At 38.8% G+C, this 21,132-nt stretch overlaps 1 protein-coding gene across 1 annotated transcript in view; it reads right to left on the reverse strand.

Annotated features, from left to right (window-relative positions):
- Nucleotides 1-21,132, reverse strand: part of STMN2 (stathmin 2) — a 52,424-nt gene that overhangs the window by 16,918 nt on the left and 14,374 nt on the right. Inside the window, exons 2-3 of the mRNA XM_044245410.1 lie at nucleotides 7,866-7,961; nucleotides 5,109-5,281 (exon numbers count right to left, since the gene is read on the reverse strand). Of these exons, the coding sequence (XP_044101345.1) occupies nucleotides 5,109-5,281; nucleotides 7,866-7,961 (269 nt within the window). The remainder of the gene's footprint in view (nucleotides 1-5,108; nucleotides 5,282-7,865; nucleotides 7,962-21,132) is intronic.

Consider the following 21,132-nt stretch of genomic DNA (forward strand, 5'->3'; position numbering starts at 1 on the left):
GTCGGTTGCAAGTATGGAAATTTGATTTCAAAATATGAGCTTCAAGCTGACCTCATGAGATAATTTGGTCTTACGGGGCAAATGCTGATTACCACAGATAATCAAAGAGAGGAGGAAAAGCAGGAAAAAGACTTATTTCTTGTGTAACAAATTTCTTCTGTGAACCAATCAATGGGGATTAATTCTGGTTCAAAGGAGCCTAAGGGAGGACTGTCCAACCTAGTAACCAGATGGTCGGTGCTGCAATAGTGTCAGCAGATGGTATGAGGAACTGGGGACACTGCCAGAACATTTACTGTGAAGTGAGTTTGAGCCCACGTGGAGATGACTGCATTGCAGCCCTCCAGTTATAAATCCAGAAGGCCTCTGCAACATAGCCTAGGTCCTTGGTTCCCAGATGTGGTCCCTAAACTCTCAGAAACAGGCCTTTTGATGATACCAGTGGAGGGGAAAGGGGCTCATAAGCTTTTATTATGTTTTAGAAACCCTATCAGAAATCATATTTCACCTTTTTCTTTGTCTATTTTTATACTCTCATTGAGTTAGAATTAAGTCAATTTAGTGAGAAAATACTTACTTTTAATGATAATCAAAAATATTAATTAGCAGTTATAGATTTTTTTGCTTATAACCATGGCAAAACAAATTTATTAATACTATTATATTAATTTATTAATACTATTATGTTAATATCATACTACTATTAATAACATGTTTGATAGGCAGAATCTTTAAAAACTTGTAACTGTGAGAACAGAAATAGACCCAGAGCAAAATGTGGCTGACCACTGGACTAGGTTGGACATGTGTTTATTTTTGAAAGCCTTTGGTGTTTTTTTATGTCTTCTGTAATAGAGTTTGAACATCTAATCTGGGTGCTTCAAGGCCCTCCACAATCTCACCTCATTACTCTCCATCTCCCTACCCAACTCCACTAGTTCGCTGGTCTACCCACTGCCCTGAAAACATACATTATGCATTTTTACCTCTGTGTATCCTTAGTTCTGGAATGATTCTCTTAGTCTAGAACACTTTCATGTCTTCTCTATCTAACACTACTAATGTTTCTAGTCAGTCAGTTTTTTTTTTAGTAGATATTTTTCTAAAGAGATGCTGTGATTCACATCAAATAGTGAAATGTTTTTATTTTCCTCAATGATCTCCCATTTCAATTGAAGTCTAAGTCATTAAAATGCTACCTTCTGACCCCAATTCCTGCTGGCCCTTCCTTGTTCTTTCTGCTTCAGTCACACGGAGCTCTGTGTACTTCAACTGTCCTAGCACACTCCTATCTCAGGGCCTTTACACTTGCTAATCTCTTTACTTCAAGTGTTCTATCCCCAGAGAAGAGCTGTAAAGCTTACTCCTTTCTTTCATGCTTCTCCCCCCCCCCACAATGTTCTCATATTTAAGAGGCCATTTTTGGTCACCCCATATGAATAACGCCTTTCACTCCAGCACTATCAATTACCTTTGCCCTGCTTTATTTAGTTATTAACTATTTCCTCCCAATTGGAATAAGGTTGATGAGGCATCTCTAATAGCTAGAACAGTGCCTGTCAAATAGTAGGTTCTTAAAATATCTGTTGAGTGATTTTTCCCAGACTAAGAAGCCTTTGGATTGTATAATTTATTTAGTGCACTTTCAGAAGATATCCTTTGGAAAAGTAGTAATTATAATTTTGTTTTAGGATGTGAAGACAAAATAGAAAGTCAAAACAAGTGATAAATTGCCACTTTAACATTTGGTTCTAAAAATTATCATCTCCTTAGTCATTTAAAAATATTTGCAGTACTAATTCTTTCTAGGGACTAATAACAAAAGACAGAATCCATGCCTTCATGGAGTGTATAATTTAACAGAGGGGATATTAGAGCTAAATAAATATATATGCAGATAAACATATGCTTACTAATTGTGCAAAGTGCTAAAAAATAAATAAATAAATAAGTAAATTTGAACACCAGGAGAGAGACCAGCAGGTGAAAATTGGGCCCAGAGAAGCTCCCTCCCCACAGTGAGGACTTGACAAGTAAATGCAGAGCCCACGGAGCCAAAGAAGAAAGTGTGAGATTTAGAAGATCCTATCACTTCCAGTAGGTCCTAAACTTCCCCTGGGTTGGTTCTGATTACGTAAAGATTGAAATCACAGCATGGCAGTTTCTTTTTAACTTTCTGAGTTTATATTTCAATGTAATTCTTAGAAAATATGTAAAAAATTAGTAAAGTTGAAACTGAACAATTATCTGGTACCAATTAGAAACAGTTAGGCCTAAAATTCCTCCATGGTTCACTAAGATTTTTCTGGTCTCATTTTTATCTGTGCTGTCCAACTGAATAGCTACTAGCCGCACAGGGCTGTTTCATGTTACTTTTTACTCCTTAAAATGTGACTGTTAGAAAAATTTAAAATACATATGTGCCTCACATTATATTTTTGTTGGACAGCACTGTTCTGTGTAGCTGCAGAGATCGCTTTTTTCATGCTGAAAGGGCTAGGAGAATTACGAGTTGATTAGTGTAGGAGCTAAATAGTTACTGCAATTGTTATACTAAAGCTAAGCTTCTAAAGATGAAAATTGTGGCTATCTGTCATTTTGCTTGTCGAAATTCCATTTCCCCTTCTTTGGATAACAACACCTCAATTTCCTTTTAGGGCTCTACTCCTCCGCATTTCTCTGCAGGAATCTGACCTCCCCGCCTCTGAAGGTCATGTGATCCAAGCTCGCCAATCAAAGTACCGCATCCTCTCAACCCCAAGGATGGGCTCAGGGTTCAGGGTGTGACCCCAGGACAGGACACTGAGGATCAATCCCAGGACTTTCGTGGGAAGGAAAAATGCTCTTTCTGCTCGAGTGTCTAATTTGTGAGGAAAATAAGTTGGGAGCGACTGTTGGAAAGGAAACTCTCTTGGTCTTGAAATCAATGAGAGGCAGGAGGAGATTGATGATAGATATAAAAAGGTTTATCTGACTACATTGCTTCGTCTGGATCCAGCTTGTTTTTGAAGCTGTAACCATTTCTAGACATTTTAGTCACATACCCATTTTGTGTTTTAGCTAGTTGAATTGAGTTTTGGTTAAATGCATGTTTTCACTAAGGTAATCACTGACATATATCCACTAGCTAGAGGCTCTTTGAGGAGAATTAACAATTCTTCTAACGAGCACTAATTAAGTTGGCACAAGCCAATAGAATAAAATCAATTAATGATTTTTTAAGTTGGTACTTTCTGTTAATTAGTTATATTCTCTTCTAATTAAAACTCTACTACCAGGACATAATCTATATAATGATTTTTGCCTTGAAAATTGTAACAAGTAATACCAGACATGTGAAGGAATACTGATTTTAAGGGCTTTCAAAAATTTTTCCTGGTGTCATGATGCCGGATGATTATATTTATAAATATCTTAAAAAACAATTTAAGGCCAATTTCTAGTTCAATTTCTAGTTAAATTCACTTGTATAAAGGTGTAATTGTTGATAATTTATCATTGTCAGGGTGTAGGAATTTTACCAGAAAGAATTAGTAATTAGCTAACTCAGGAGTTTTATGAGGCTACCAAGTCAATTTTGATAATCTCTGTGTTTTTCTTTCCTTTTAACAGTATCCTTCAAATTAAATACGTGGCCTGGAAACACCAGCAACATTCTGAACCATGGTGCTGAATTTTCATCTCAGGTTTCAATCTCAGCTCAGTCACTGACCTTCTATTCTAATCAAGTCCCAGCATCTCTACAGGACAACGTAGGACCTGTACCCATTGCCCTTTACCTGTAAGAAAACTTGATCTGCCTAGAATGTAACACACCATCACTGTTGTAGTTAGTAACTTGTATCTGTTGGCAGCAAGTTAGGAGATAAGTTCTCATTATCTGATATTACATATGTTGTATATATATGTGTGCATATATGTACACATGTATTATACACACACATATATGCACACACACATATTTGGCTTTGTGTCATGTTAACTGTTAGAGAATTCAGTGAGAAGGACTATCTTTGTTTTCTTTGTAACTATCCAACCTATAGGTGTTGAATGTATTGGCTAACTTTTTATAAGTAATATATTAATAAAATAAAAATTATTGTAAATGCAGAGTTTCCACTTAAGTAAGACAGTGCATGGAGCATATTCTTAATGACTACATGCTTCTAAAAATATATTATGATGAAGTCAGTGAAAAATACAATAGAGGCATGAATTACCTAAAAATAATTCCATTTGGGTTGATCAAGAGCATTTTGGTGGGATGGACTTTAACAATCACTTGATTGGTACAGGCATATTCAGATGTAACTTCTATCTTTATGTGTAGAGTCTTTGGGATTTCTGAGTTGCCCCCCCCCTTTTTAATACCCTTGGCTTCTTAGTCATCTAATTGTGAACAATTAGAGATTGGGCAAAAGAAAAGTGCTTTAATACAAACAGGGGCCAATGGAAAAGAGAGAAGAAAAGGCCATCAAGGCTTAGAACTGGGGAGAGGAGGACACTGATAGATTTAGAGGATCCTGATCTTGGAAGGACCAACTTCAAAGGCAGGAAGTGAGGCCTTGAGGACAGAGGCAAGCTTGGGGCCCTTATCCTGGGGTGAGCAGCATCTGGGCAGAGATATTTTAGGGGGAGGATCTGGTGGTCTAGAATTTCAAGGAAAAGCATGCGCCACACTGGGGATGGGACACCGACCCTGAGAGGAGTAATCACCACTCATATATCCCTCCTCACCTCCAAACCGTGAAGCTAAGTTTCCTAATTTTATGCTTTCCTGGATATGCACTGTGGACTAAGGCAGGGAGATTTCTAGGATAAGGGATCTAAGAGAGGGAGAAGGGCACCAAGGTATTGAAGCTCTTTTAGTGTCTAAGATGTTTGGTTTCAAGTAGCCCAGAGGCAGCAATTTTTACTTGAACTAGCCTGGCTCTGTGTGTGTTGAAGACCTACACGTGCTGGGATATTGTAGGTTTACACATATTGTCCCCTGGAACCTCTGCTGGAATGTGTGGGGTGGGGGAGGGGGAAGAAAGGAGAGAGAAGAGGAGGGAAGGTAAGAGACAGAGAAAAGAGAGAAGAATTGAAAAACCTATGGGAGAAGTTACCTTTCTTCTTTCCTCTGCAGCCTCCAGTTTTTTCTGGATCTCCTCCAGAGACAGGTCTTTCTTCTTTGGAGAAGCTAAAGTCCGTGGGGCTTCTGAGATGGGAGATGGTGGCTTCAGGATCAGCTCAAAAGCCTGGCCAGAGGCACGTTTGTTGATTTGCTTCACTTCCATATCTGAGGAATGAATATTGGAGGATGTTAAGCATACATAGCAGTGAAGCAGGGGTTATTGAAATTTGAGTTCTGGCAATGGAAAGCAGCCTTGTTATTCTGGCAAATAGGAATAAATGCTGCGTGTGATTTTCTGTTCTACATGGTTTTGAACATACAAGACCTTTTTTTTTTTTTTTTAACTATCATTACAGATATATTCCAACAGAATAAATATGTACAGTGTTGGGAAATTCAACAACGTCCATAGGGAGTTGATTAAAGGCAGGCGTCCTTAGGAGAAAAGAGCCCAAACTGATTTTAAACTGAACTTTTTTTTTCCTTTTGAATAAACATGAGCTTCCCATGAAAATAAAGTGGCAAAGATTTCGATTTATCCTTTGAAAATTATCATGGCTGGAGGCCTTTTCAGGCTAAGTGAGAAAGAAAAAAAATAACAAAGGTTTATTGGAAATTTGAAATGCTTTACCAGTTCTTCTAGGAGGCAGTGCACAAGCAATGTTGAATTTATCTGTTTAGCTTCAAAGACTCAGCTCACCCATGACTTCTGACTTTTTTTCTCCCCTGTCTTCAATCTCTAATGCTGTAGAACCTGTCACTGTTTTCCCAGTACACTTGGTGTCACCTCCAGCTTCTCCCTTAACCACACTGTGCTCTGCTTGCTGATTATTTGACTATTGGATGTATGTCTCTTCTCTTCGGCTCTAAGTTCTCCCGAAGAGAGGCCTGTTCCATATTTATCTTTGCAGCCTCTGTGACAGCCTGTAGTGAGGTATTAGAATCCCAGGAGAAATGTGGCCGGATTATGGGTCACAGCTATATCTAGCAGAGGAAGCCTCTGTCTGGGTTATCTGTCAACTGAATGAATTTACAGGAGGTAGGCGTTGGTCCTGCCTTCTAATGGAAGTTTGGGTTGGAAACTGAAACCCTTTCACAAGGACATGGTTACAAAACAGTTAATTAGCATTTATGACACTTGTGCTATGTTAGCATAACTTTGGAAGGAAAAAGCCTCGAAGTCCTGGGTCAGGCTTTAAAGGCACAGAAGTGGGGCGCCTGGATGGCTCAGTCGTTAAAGCGTCTGCCTTCAGCTCAGGTCATGATCCCAGGGTTCTGGATGGAGCTCCATGTTGGGCTCCCTGCTCAGTGAGGTTGCTCCTTCTCCCTCTGCCCCTCATCCTGCTCTTTCTCTCTCTCTAGTAAACAAATAAAATCTTAAAAAAGAAATAAACACACAGAAGGGGTCAAGTGCCACAGATGCCTTCAGCTGATCTTTAATGTATGTCTTTACTCATCTGGAAAAGAAACATGATAAGCCAACAGGTAACAAAATAGACCTCAGCTCTGACTGCTACACATAGACCTCTATCAAACACTGTCATTATGCTGATTGAATTAAGTGAGGATGAGATCAACGGCAAGGATAGCTACCATTTTTGAGGCCTTGTAAGGGGTCAGCCTTGCTGCCAAGACCATTTAAACCCTGTAACAACTATGGGAAGAAGATACTAGATTTAACTAAGGCTCAGAAAATCTAAGTAACTTGCCTGAGGTCACAAAGATAGCTGCAGAGCCAGGAAGAAAAAGCAAGCTAAGTAGACTGAACTTTGATAAATCCAATGGAAAGTGTTGTACTACAGTGAAGTATATAGTCATGCCAGTTCTTTAAGCTGGGTTTCTTTCTTTCTGTTTTTCTGTCTTTCTTTCTATGTTAATTTCAATTCTTATTATCTGGGGCCGCAGTCATAAGTCACTTTTATCATGGGAACTTGTTAGCTTGTTGACATGCATATTCAAAATATGGGAACGTTATGGAGAATATAATAAGGGGAAACAGGGATGGTTGTTGATTTTTTTCTTTTGAGTTTCCCAAGTATAAAGCATTTTCTTGCAAATTACTGTTTGGTCTAACGCAAGCTTAGCGTATTCTAGCATTTGCAAAGAAAAGCCTTAGACTTGCTCTCCCTTTTGGTATGCTGGATGTGGCTGCTACCAGCCGTCTAGCTCTACTTCTGAAGAGACATAAATGTGCTCTTCTTAGCATCAAACTGGAACTGTTTGAGGGGTGTCTGGCTTGCTCAGTCAAAAGAACATGCGACTTTTTTTTTTTTTTAAGATTTATTTATTTATTATTTTAGAGAGAGAAGGCCATGTGGGGAGCAAAGGACAGAGGGAGAGGGAGAGAGAGAGAGAATCTCAAGCAGACTCTCTGAGTGTGGAGCCCCATGCAGGGCTCGATCTCGTGACCCTGAGATCTCATGACCTGAGCCGAAATCAAGAGTCTGATGCTTAAACTGACTGAGCCACCCATGTGCCCCAAGTGGGTGACTCTTGATCTCAGGGTTAGGGTTTACTTAAAAAAAAAAAAACAGAGAAACACACACACACACACACACACACACACACAAACCACAAAACCCTTAAACTGTTTAGAGCAAGAGGCAATCAATAAGACCAAATAGCTAGACACAACAAGTCAATCTACAAAACTTGATTTAATTCAATCAGGAGCTGTGAGAGAGAAACAAGCGTATGTAAGCTTTTCCAAACAATGTTAGCGGGAGCATTTCTACTGCAGGTAACTTACCGTCATAAGTATAGATGTTGATGTTGCGAGGTTCGGGGTAAAAGCAAGAGCAGATCAGTGACAGCATGGACAGCTCCTTCATTTTTTCCTTGTAGGCTAAAACAAAAGACTCAGGATTAGTATCTTTCATTTTCTGAATTTCCTCTTTTAGTCTAAGAAACAATTACAGATTCTTTCGGAACGAATGTTGGCAGGGACCCAGCTTCGCAAAATATAAATGAAAGAAAGACTGAAACAGGTGCATATTTCTTATTACAGAGGACATAAATGACACATTATATCAACTTAGATAAAAAGCGAGAGAAAGGGAGTGAGAGAAAGAAAGGGAAGTAGGAGGAATGAAGATCCAGCAGGACAGGGAGGACAGACAAAGAAGACAGAGAAGAAGCAAAACCAGTCAGAATGCTCTGGGAGACAGGTCAGTCCGAGTACACGTGTATGTGCATCTACCGGACGTATGTGTGACTCAGGAGGTGTCCTTTGTTGCCTCGGCCTGTGTGGCCACGGATGTAGTTGGGGACAGGCAGAGAACTCATCAGGATTGTTCTCAAGTGGATGCATCCTCCAAGGATCTCTGTTTCTGCTTTCTCTTTATCCCCAAGCACACTTTCTTGTCCCAACTTCTTTCCACACATACCATAAAGCTAGATCTGAGATCTGATAAGACTCTTATCTCCTCTGTGGAACCTGGTTTGGGGGCCCACCTTGCCAAGCAGCTGTAGGCATTCAATGAGGGATCTCCTTCCTCCTTCACGCCCCCTCCCTATTTCATTTTTCCATTTCTCTGTCAAGAGGCCCCCTGGGAAGGCATCTCCTCAGTGCTGGTTGTCACCAGGACGAGAGAAGACCCGACGGGTATAAGGAGGTGCAATTGTCCTACCATTGTTGATTATCAATAAATTTTTAAAAAATGGAAGAGAAATGACAGGCATACTGTGCACTAACTTGAGGAAAGGTACAAACAAAGGTGATGGTCTAATGTGTTGAATCTCACGGTAATGTTCATCTTTTGGCAGGGGCTTCTGATCATTATGGTAATGCAAGGGAGGGTGAGTACCTTGGGAAGACAGGAATTCCCAGATGATTAATTTGGGCATTATTGACAAAGTCCATCTTTTGTTGGCTAATGGGAAACAGATTTGACACCCAGATGCTCTAGAGCTACCAAATGCTAGATGAGGAGGGTCTTAAAAGATCATTGAGCTAACAGTCCACCTACCCCACCACCAATTTTGCAAATGAAACTGGCCCCCAGAGGCTAAAGTCATATGTGGCCTCCAGATAAAAATGCAGTAAATCAATTAAATCAATCAATATCAAGATTGCCAAGTAGCCTTTTTCTATTTCTACTTTTAGGATGAGGTTCAATGTCAAGGCTAGACATGCTTGCATATCATGGAACCACATGCAAAGATCAAATGTTGCCATAATCAACCTAATACATCCAGAGGGTCACTCTAAGAAAATTTTCTCTCCTTGTGTAGCTTATTTCCTTTAAAATAAACAACACAATTTGCCCTTTGTTGTAACAATCCTGCTAACACCTACTTTGAGAGATTTCATTAGATGCTTTTGGAATTTTAGAAGACTGAAACTGTATTTCTTTGTCTTATTTGTTTATTTGGTTAATAAAATTATGTCACTTCTAAAGTTCCAAGCAGGTTGGTGAAAAAAAGAAAAAAAAAAGTTCCAAGCAGGTCTTTACATGGATGCTTAGTGTGAATCACAGCTTCTGTCAGATAAAAAACATTTGGTGGTTTAATACATTTGATTCCATGAAGAATAAAACTCACAACAGCAAGTTTTTGCAGGCTGGTGCCTTTTTTTTAATAAGAGAAAGTAAAATGGTATCCAAAATATTTTGCAAAATTAAGCACATACAAGGAACACATGTTAAAAATACCAACTTTTTTTTAGGGAGGGCTAACCCCAAAATAAAAATAAAATAAGATCTCTATCTCATAGAGCAGTAACAGATTAAAGCTATAGAAGAACATGAATTTCTCTGAATAGAATACTCCTCAACATCTGACTTCTGTTTCTTGGAAATGAAATTCAATACTTTTTAGTAAGGCCACTGTTCTATTATACTCCATAAGTTAATGAAGGAGGAAGCTAGAAAGATTGTCTGAGACCAACAGTTTAGAACCCTGTGTGTAATGTATAACCATGACTGATGTAAAGTCTGTCTTTCCTAGGTGGTTTGGGGACAAAACTCAATTGACCAATGTGGGCAATTACTTAAGGGAATCCTTACATTGTTTTTATGGAGGGCCATGACTCTCCATGGCATGATCATAGATTCTCATTCATATATTTGCTCTGAATCCTAAGGAGCTCCTTCAAACCACTTGCAACCAGTCGGAGCATACTTGACTTTCCCCGCAACAAAGGCACATTCTCCAGTGAAGAAAGGTTTCCTCTTCACATGGTAGAGTTGCCCAAATTTTCCCCAGGTGTCATTGCTCTTCCTAATCCTCTCCTTGCAACTAAATTTCTGCCAAAATTTCAATCCCAATTCCAGCCCTCCCTCCGCAGGGTTTCTCTCTCTTAGGGGTGCTGCCCACATTGATCTCCAATTGCCCTTAGCTGACTATACTATCCAATCTTGATTATATACTGTTATATGTGGTTCTATACTATCTAAGATCAGTCACTACTGGGTTTTGATGTGTAATTTTTGAGTATGAAACCATAGGCTCTATGAAAACAAATACTACATCTTACTCATCTATGAAAAAATTCACAGCACAGGTCTGGATGGAACAGAAGACTATTGCTTAATAAACTGTTGTAGGCTACCTTGCTCATTGATTTTTAAGTCAATCTCTCAATTAACAAGTATTTATGGAGGTGGGTATTATGGAGGGCACACATTGCATGGAGCACTGGGTGTGGTACAAAAACTATGAATTCTGTCACGCTGAAAAGAAAAAAAAAGTATTTATGATCACCACTGATGGAGAGGGGTTTCTGTAAGGCACTATGGAATTACAAAGAAATACAATAGTATCCTTATTCTCAAGAAGCTTTCAAATTTAGGAAATGGAATACATGGATATAAAAATATGGAGTATATGGATAGAAACACATGCAAAATACAGTGTCAAATAGAGGTACAGGTGATTTGTGTTAGAAATTCAGAAGAATCTCAAAGCCTTGGTGCTATGTGGAAAGTGGTCAGGAATGGCTTTACAGTTACGGTTGCCAGATTCAGCAAGCAAAAATATGAGGTGTCTAGTTAAGTTTTAACCCCAAAATTGCATGGGACCTACTGAAAATCATTCCTTGCTTTTCTGAGGTTTAAATTTCATTGGGTGACTTATATTTTATACAGCAACCAGAACAAATGGACCTGGATGGTAAAGACTGAGTGGTGTTAAGGAAAGCAAGGAAGGGAGAAGGTATGTTTATTATTGTTGACATGGAAATGGGGTTCTGAAGAAGCTATCTGGAAGGCTTTTGTGGGTGGGCAGTGAGTTGAATTCATGCAAGAAAAGGATAACTGAACTACGGGGAGAATCATTCACTTCATTTTCATGGACTACACTATAGTGAGGTTTTCAGGAGTTGTGTCCTGACAGAAAGACTTCCTGGGGCTCAGTTTTGCTCTGAGATTTTGGTTAAGATGTTCTGAATTTTTGTTCATGAGAAAAGGTTATGACTTAAGATGATGTATTTACATTAAGACAACCATTCGTATATTTTTTTTTACCAGAATGTCACAATATCATGAATTTTCTACATGGTACTTAAAAGAAATTTAAGCTCGAGGGTTTGGTTTTGAGTCCACTCTCAGGAATATTTCTGTGGGAAAATTTGAGAAGCTCAGAGTTGAGAATGAGTGGTTAGCTGGAAGTCCTGGTTTGCCTGCACAGTTCCAGGTGAAGCCCATTAATAATATCCTCTTTCACTGTCAGAATTTGGCCATTACAATTATCTTAGCAATAGGGAGCCACTGAACATTTTGAAAGGGGGGTTACCTGGTGAAAGCCTCTTCTTAGATTTATCTAGTCATTTTATTATGCAGGAAGGACTTGTTACCACGAGATACACTTAAGACGCAACCGAATAAAGTTCAGCAGGTAATGTGGTATGACTTAAGAAAACAGTAGGGAATGGCAAAGGGAAAAGAAAGGGAAGATAGTTTAGAGACCGTATGAAAGAACAATGGATAGTAAACAATAACTGTATTTGGACTTAAGGACAGAGGAAGAGAGCAAGAGATCCTTACAGATGGGTGGTTAAGGAAGCTTTCCAGACAAACTGTCACTAAATCTGAGTCTAGTAGGATAAGTTGGCCACACCCTAGAGTATGAGTCAAAATATATGGCATTTGGGTTACTTTTTTTTTTTTTAATCAACAATGAAAAATCCCAAGCAAATGTGAAGGCTATTAGAAATGCGCTAATAAGATTTCACTATAGATATTTCATACTTTGAACTGACAATCCCATTGACTGTTTTTTGGAACTCAGCATGTATTAATTTTTTCATTATACTCCAACACCAAGTAAAGTTCTGGGCAGTTTGTAAGGACGTGGGAAATAACAGGTAATTCCATATAATCTTTCTCATAGTTGGTTGCATTTGCTATTAACTATTAAGTTTTCAAGTTAGTGTATTTCTCTAGTGAATTCATTTAAAACTCAACCCATATGATGTACAATGATTCTATAGCAATACTCGTTTCACTTAATGATATATGAACACTAATTGTTTTTCCATTCTTCCAAATGGCTACAGTGGACTATGAATCACGGTAGCAGTGGCTTATTTGGGTTTGGAGCACAAAGAATATATCAAGCACCGTGCTATGATATATGCATGCATTTCTCATTTAATCTTCTCGATAATGTTAGGAGAAAGATACTATAATGAGACTAGATTTACAGATGAAAGAAAAAGATGCAGAGAAGTGGAGTAGTTTGCCCAATAGCCAACAGATCATGAAGTGTGGAGTTCAGTTTGATTATGGGTCTATCTGGTTCTATGTGCCTCGCCTGTAATGCCATTCACTTCCTCCAACTATCTGTTCAGATGCATTACACATACCTTCACCATCTCCATATTGTTTTTTAACAAGAAAGTAATGCATGTTACTACTGCCTTTGAAAATAAAGAATCCAAGACTTTTTTCTCTTCCCATTTTTCTTTGGCATTTGTTCCTTAATTAATTCCCACATGTGACTTACTGACTACAGAACTATAGGTCAAGTACAGAGACTTAGAGAAATAAAGTATAAGGTGTTTTTTTTTACTTGTATGTTTTACTTGGATAGTAAATACTGGCAGATGGCTACAAAACTCAGGAAAAGTTTCTCAAAAGGAACTCTGAGTATGTGTATTCTTTTATGACTGAATATATCTTTATCCACTCCTATCACAGCTAATGAAATAAGTGGTAATTATCTAGGCATTTTGGGGGGGGGAATGCATTGCATTGGTTATTTGGATATTTTAAGAGCAATATATTTTGCCTGGCAATTACCTGAATTTTTTCATTTTCTTCCATTTTCCATTTGTGTTTGTCTGTGTGTGAATCTGAGGATTTTTTTCTTTGAAGAACAAGGAGCATCCAGGAGAAAAATACAATTGGTACTAGAGATTTAATAGACTAGATCTTGGTTTAGATTAAATTAGTAGCAGAGAAATTAATTGTACTTAGTAAAATATGAAATAGTCAAACACATATATAATGATTTCCTCACTCTTCTAAATATGCAATCTTCACATAGATCAGAATCAGTAATCTTACAGCTTTCTTTGGCACCTTTTTCCATGTCATAAATTAAGCTCCTCATCCTTCTTTTAACTTGATTTTGACCATACTGTGTGTGTGTGTGTTTGTGTGTGTGTATGTGTTGCATTTGATAGTTTGATTGCTTTGGGGTCCTAGAGCTTGAGGTCAGATTATTTTCTAAAAGTCAAATCTGTTATCCTATTTAGAAATACTTTTGGGTGCTCTATCACTATGATTTTCTTCTTGAAAGAGGAAATAAATGAGATGGATTTTATTTAAAACACTTGTATACCACATTAGCTTGAATTTGGACCTTAAAAAAAGGTTGATGAATATAGTTGATGAATATGTAATTGAAGATTCAACATTGACATGAAAAATAAATCTCCCATTTTTGAAGGTCTATTTTAACATCCCAGAAGATCATTGATATGAGGTAATGTTCTAGATATTTCTGCTACGATGATGTAATGTTAATTGGCTTAGCACAAAAATGGATTCAGTCTACATTCATTCTACCCACCTCCTCCCCACCCCCCAAATTATGGTTTCCTAAGATAAAATGACCAGGGAGGGTTTGAAAGATTAATGTTTGATCAGCTGAAACGGCATACTTTTCCTGCAGGAATAGATATCAAATCAAATTAGGGGACATTTAAGAAGGTCAAAGCTGTACAACCCATCGCTGAGTTGTACAGAAACATATGAGGCTCTTAAATTTCAATTTGATTGATTTTTGGCAAAGCAGCTGTGACAAGGAAAAGAAATTGGATGACATGAATCAGTCCTTGTGATCAAAAATGTAATAAGAGCGGTAAATTGTACCAATCTGAGACTTCACCTTACCCTTGATTCCAGTTAAATCTCCTGCTGAGTTTAATGAGAATCCCACTATATCAGGCAGGGCCTTGCCCTTTTCTTCTCTCCCTCTAATGAAAGACATTCTTACAGTTCTACATGGAGATCTACACTGGTTTACCGGAGTAATGAAAGCTCTTTATTCTGTTTATATTTCAAGACTTTATTGCCAACCTAATTTTGAGTATTCAAGGAAATTTTTTCTTAGGCCTTAACACTACCGGGTAGTATGAATAAAATGATAGCCTACTGCGATAGCTAGATTGGTGAGTACTTAAATGAGAGCACGCCATCTCAGACGCTCAGGAGAGTCGGCTCACCTGGGTGAGTGGCGTTCTCTCATCTAAATGACTCTTCCCTTCCTGTAGCCTCCTGAGCTGGAAGCAGCTCTCATCTGAGGCTGCCGTGCCTTCTCTGAATTATGTCTGCAAAACGGCTTCTTCCAGCATCTATGTAATTTAAATTATTCCCCATTACTTTTTTCCCCTTCCCATTACTTTTTAATTTTATTGGCTGAAAACTGGAAAAATAATTCCCATCCATTCTTAATTCAGCAAAAACTCATACTTTCTATCCAGACTACTTATTGCATTTGTGGGCTCAATTTCTAGAATCCAAAATGTTTTGGTTATCAGTGATAAGGATGTCAGTTTCCTCTTTCACTTTGTTATAATAATGTGTGAACTTTCTCAGGAAAAAAAGCTCTGGCTTCTACTTCATGTGGATTTTATTTTATTTTTAAAAATATTTTATTTATTAATTTGACAGATAAGAGATCACAAGTAGGCAGAGAAGCAGGCAGGGAGAGAGAGAGGAGGAAGCAGGCTCCCTGCTGAGCAGAGAGCTCGATGTGGGGCTCGAACCCAAGACCCTGGGATCATGACCTGAGCCGAAGGCAGAGGCTTTAACCCACTGAGCCACCCAGGAACCCCTTCATGTGGATTTTAGAATAAAGTCCATGACGTGTGTCTTTGCATTGAATGAAGTGGTGTGAAACTACAAATACAGTAAGTTACCTACTATGTTCTCAGTGAAAGCAACACCTTTCAGAAATGGAAAATGCAAGACTTTTATCATAAGCGCAAAAAAGAAAAAAAAAAACCTCTCATATAAGATTCATATGATTTTATCTCAGTTAATGGGCCAGTTGACTTTTTCCCTGAATGGATCAGTGGTTTAGATACTGAGGATAAAGAAAATGAATCCAGAGAAACTTATCTGTCAATCACAAGAATGGGCTGCCTGTATGCAAATAAAGGAACACGCTAAATTTATAGAAAACACTGTGAAGAAACACAGTAGGATTAAGCCGAGACTCCACAGCAACTTGTGTGACAAGCCTTAGACATTAATCTTGATTTAATTAATCTATTGGGCTGAAAGTTTACTAAAACTTGAAAGCATATTTCTTGAAGAGTTTCTATGTAAACTTCTGCTTCCTTGGAATGGTGTGAGGTTTCTATGCATTCAAAAAACTCCATATTGTTGTTTTAATTCTGAGCGTGTTCTACAAAATACATTCTACTTAGAACAGTTCCTAGCATCAACCACGAATAGAGGTATTTCACCTTGGTGTGATTGCCAAATGTTTCTTAAGTGTCCACTGGATAGAATCTTTATCTGGATAGTATACAGACTGCATTCAGATCAGTTTCCCTAAATGTTTTCTTAGGAAACCTAAATGGTATGTAAATAATTAATAGAAAATAACTATTTCGGGCAATGGCTGCAAAAACCCCATGGAAAGGCAAGCATTCTGCTTGCTTACAAAAACCTAATGAGAATTCCAGGATCTTATTGAAGGAAAGTTTGCAAAATGCACAGTATGTAACATTTACTTAACGGCACCCTAAAGTCAGATTTTTAAATCATGTTCAGTGGCGTTTTATTTCAGCCATCCATTCAAAAACCTCACATTACATGCTTCTGTAATTGGTATAGTGAACCAAAACTGAACAATCAGGTAATTTTTCCCTCTGACCGAAAATACATCCGTGACTTTGCTAGTCACATTAGTATGTGCCCCGATCACTCTGTGTTACAGAGACTATAAAGAACAAATACATCTTTAAAAAATAGTAAATATAAATATTGTTAAGGTTTGAACTACCTGATAGTAAAAGAAAAAAAAATTTATTGTAGTAATATTCTTGAGTTGCTCCGGGAGGATGTGGGAGTAGCAGAGCCTTGGAGGGGAGCGTGAAGCACCTTAACGTTAACTGTGTCCGCACGGCCATCTTCAGCTTCAGATCTCCAGGCACGAAAGAAACCCTTCAGGTTCATCCATAAAGGTGATGAAAATTGTTTTTTTGTTTTGGAAATCAAATGCTACTTCCTCAAGATCTGCCAGGTAAAGACTCATTTTCTGAAATAGGATTCCTCAGATTGCACCCTGGCGCTTGAATTAGTATAGTTTTCTGCAGGGAACGTAAAGCAACATACAAAGCCAGTAATGCATCCGAAGTCTGCATTCTAAGGTCAGCGGGGGTCATTGCTGCTACAAATGGGGTTGAAATATAAAAGACAATGTAGGGGCCCCTGGGTGGCTCAGTGGGTTAAGCCTCTGCCTTCAGGCTCAGGTCCTGATCTCAGTCAGGGTCTTGGATCCAGCCCAGCATCAGGCTCTCGGCTCAGCAGGGAGCCTGCTCCCCGGCGGTTGCCAACGCCCCGCCCCCCCCACCTCTCTGCCTACTTGTGATCTCTCTCTCTGTGTCAAATAAATAAAGTCTTAAAAAAACATTTTAATTAAAAAAAAAAAGACAACATAGTCTAAAGCAGTTGGAATCACTGGCCACAGCGATTTAGGCCTGGAAGGAACACTTGAAATCATCTTTTTTTCTTATTTTATAGATGAAGAAAGCAGATCTAATAACCTTTATTACTTTGAAGGCTCCCTTTGGGGGTGATCGATGGTGGGGTGATGCTTGTGGCAGAGACAGAATGGAAAACAGAAATGGGAAAGGGGCATCCTAAATGAAAGTGATGGCAGGCTTTTAATAAATCAATGTATCTCTTCAATATTTGACTCTCATGTTTCTAAGTCTGACCTTTTTTATGTTGGTGGTAAGAAGCAATCTTTTTTGCATTGTGGCTGGGACCTGGGAAGTCTTTAATTTCCTCTTTCAGAGCAGTTGGGGGCAGCCTTTAAAAGATGGTCACATATTTTAGATCCTCTTTTTGTGTGGGAAGACTGCTGCCTCAGGTGTGGATACAAAAGTTCCTGGGAGGGGCGCCTGGGTGGCTCAGTGGGTTAAAGCCTCTGCCTTCGGCTCAGGTCATGATCCCAGGGTCCTGGGATGGAGCCCCGCATCAGGCTCTCTGCTCAGCGGGGAGCCTGCTTCCTCCTCTCTCTGCCTGCCTCTCTGCCTACTTGTGATCTCTGTCTGTCAAATAAATAAATAAAATCTTAAAAAAAAAAAAAAAAAGTTCCTGGGATACATCGTGCTTATAGCTGCTTCTACCCACCAATGCTAAATGTGTACTCCGTATTACTTCCAGAATTCCTTCCAGTCACAGAATTTTCAGGAAGAACAGATTTTTCTTTTACTTTGAAAAATCATGAAACGTGTGGAGATCCTTTCAAGAGAAACTATGATCCCATGGAGTTGCCCTTGGCTGGATCAATCCCACGTGAGAGGTAGGAAAATAAGCCTGAGATGCTAACTGTGTTATAGGACCTTAAAGATCTTTTCAGAACTTTAGGTTTTTTATTTTATGACCTTGAACAAGTCATTTAACCACTCTGGACCTTTTCCTCATCTATAACTAACAGCTCTAAGCTCTGAAATTTTGTGATCCTACAAATTTAGTAATCTTGTCTTTAAATAAGTAACTTTCCTGTTACCTACAGATTCATCTTGTGTTTTCTGCAGTAGGCATTTTCTTTACCTATATTTTTTTAACAAATTATTTTAAGGCATTGCATTTTTTAAAAGACTTATATATTTATTTGAGAGGGAGAGAAAGGGAGAGAGCAAGAGTGGAAGAGCAGGGGGAGGGAGAACGAGACTCCCTGTTGAGCAGAGAGCCAGAGCATAGGGCTCTATCTCAGGACACTGAGATCATGACCTGAGCCCAAGGCAGACGCTTAACCATCTGAGCCATCCAGGTGCCCCAAGGCATTACATAAAGAAAGCTTAATATTTCTACTTGGCAAAAATGTTGCCTCTTTCCAAATTTTTTTTAAAAAGTTTTTATTTATTATTTTATTTATTCGACAGACAGAGATCACAAGTAGGCAGAAAGGCAGGCAGAGAGAGAGAGAGAGAGAGAGAGAGAGAGGAGGAAGCAGGCTCCCTGCTGAGCAGAGAGCCTGAAGCTGGTCTCGATCCCAGGACCATGGGATCATGACCCAAGCCGAAGGCAGAGGCTTTAACCCACTGAGCCACACAGGTGCCCCATCTCTTTCCAAATTTTGATATTCCATAATAAATATTTGTATGGTATAAAATATTATAACATATAATGTTCTTCATAAGACAATTCACATTTTAAATTTCAAATTGTCCAACTATTAGGACAAATTTCACTTTCCCACATGTAAGAGATTTATTTTTGGCTTTGGTTTTAAATATATAATTTTCACTATTAGAACAAATGATGCACACAGTGTAAGCTTCTTGGATACCATTTAGAACTCTTTTGGAATCTATAATAGTCATTCTTAATATATGTGAAGGATTACATGTTGTTTTACTGATTGAGGTTGAAAGAGCCCATGCATTTTATTCATTGTGACAGCAAATACCATATGATTTGGTGATAAATATTGCCAATAAAATAAAAGGAAAGCAAAAATGGAATCAAGTGTTTGATCTGTAGAGACAAATGTGGGTTGGAATGTGGCATAAGTGGCTGATATTGTTTTACAAATGACAACGTGGTAATACATAATATATGAAGGCACAATATTGCCTTTATCTTATGGTTTTTTTTTCTAGATTTATTCTGCCCAAATATTATTCATAAAAGAGTGGCCTTGTGGTTGGGAATATTGCTCACATCTTCAAAACATTTGCCAAATAATAATAGATGGAGTAGGACAGGGGATCTGTGTACTGGGGTGTGGGCCAATTGAGAAATGTCTCCCACAGCTGTGACTCATGCAATTCTATAAGGCTGGGCTTGTAGCTCCCTAAATATAGGAGTGAGTCAACCCTAACGGTTTCCATTGCAAGGGCCTTTGAGTCTCTTCTCTTAAAAGAATCATTTCCTGGCTTGTTTCATAGAGGTTTGCCCTCATTCCTCTACTATTTTGTTTGCTGCTTATTGTTTCTTCCCAACTATATTTAAGTTTTTTGAGGATGATAAAAGGTGTCTCACTTAATGTTTTCTATAGTTTTCCTCCACCATGTAGGAGTGTGCATGAAAGTTAGAAAGTGTTCTGTGAACCCTTATCCATTGGGGGCCAAGCAGGGTAGGGCTGTTCATCAGCTGCAAATGATATTTGAATGGGTCAGTGGCCCAGGAGCTCTCCCACTGAAAGTAGGTATAGAGTGGGGGTTAAGAGCCCAGATGTTGGAGCCAGATTGAGTTCAACTTTTCTCTCCACTAAATGTACTAGCTTCATGTTATGCTACAGATCGGTATTTCTGCATACTTGAAATTGTTTGCTTCTCCCACTTAGCGCTTATCCCCTAGCTGTAGCTGTGTGCCTAGTTTCAAAATGGCACTAGTAAAGGGCACAACTATGGTTGTGTGGTTCCCTGACAAAATTTAAGAAACCCCCACCACCTTTATTTTTCACAACAGCAGGTAATCAACTCTCTCTATTCAGGAGAAAAAGGAGACAAGTGAATGTTTCCTCTACATGTACATTGTGTTGCTTTCTTTCCCTCCTCCCCCACACCCCTGCCCATGGAAAGAATATGAATAGAGCTGAAGACTTAAGCTCTTGTTCAGGATCTTTTCCACTTTGAACAATTTATTAAACCTGAATAGTTTATTTAGCCACAAAATGGAGATAAGATGTTGTTGTAAGGATCAACTTAGGTATGTGTTAGGAAATTGAAATGCTGTACTGACATAATGTATTGTTAGTGAAGATTCTTCTTCTATAAACTGATCTATATTCTTTTTTTTTTAAGATTTTATTTATTTATTTGACAGAGAGATAGAGAGATCACAAGTAAGCAGAGCAGCAGGCAGAGGGAGAGGGAGAAGCAGACTCCTCACTGAGCAGAGAGCCTGATGTGGGGCTCGATCCCAGGACACCGGGATCATGACCTGAGCCAAAGGCAGCCACCCAACCGACTGAGCCACCTAGGAGCCCCAACTGATCTATATTTTTGAGTGACCTTTTGAAGTTTTATTGGGTTTGGCTAAAGTGAAATGTTGTGGAACCTCGTTTTGTACCGTTCTGCTTGCTTCTCTTAGTTCATCCTTATCTCATTGGGTCAACAAACACAGTCAGAGCTCCTACGATGTCCAAGAGACACATAGTGGTTAAGCGGGTGAACCCTGAGATTTGACTGATTTGTCCTGAATCCTGAGCTATCACTGTGGGGGATGACCCATCCCAGGCTGTGTGTGACTTCTCTCTCCCTTTCCCACCTGTGAAAATGGGGATGATAATACCCCTTGCAAGTGTTTGGCATAGTCACAGAACCTAACAGAGTTAGTACTCAGTACACATTAGCCAAAAGCAGTATTATTATTACCAGCCAT

This window comes from Neovison vison, chromosome 4 (assembly GCF_020171115.1).
Source record: "Neovison vison isolate M4711 chromosome 4, ASM_NN_V1, whole genome shotgun sequence".
In the NCBI taxonomy this organism is placed as follows: Eukaryota; Metazoa; Chordata; class Mammalia; order Carnivora; family Mustelidae; genus Neogale; species Neogale vison.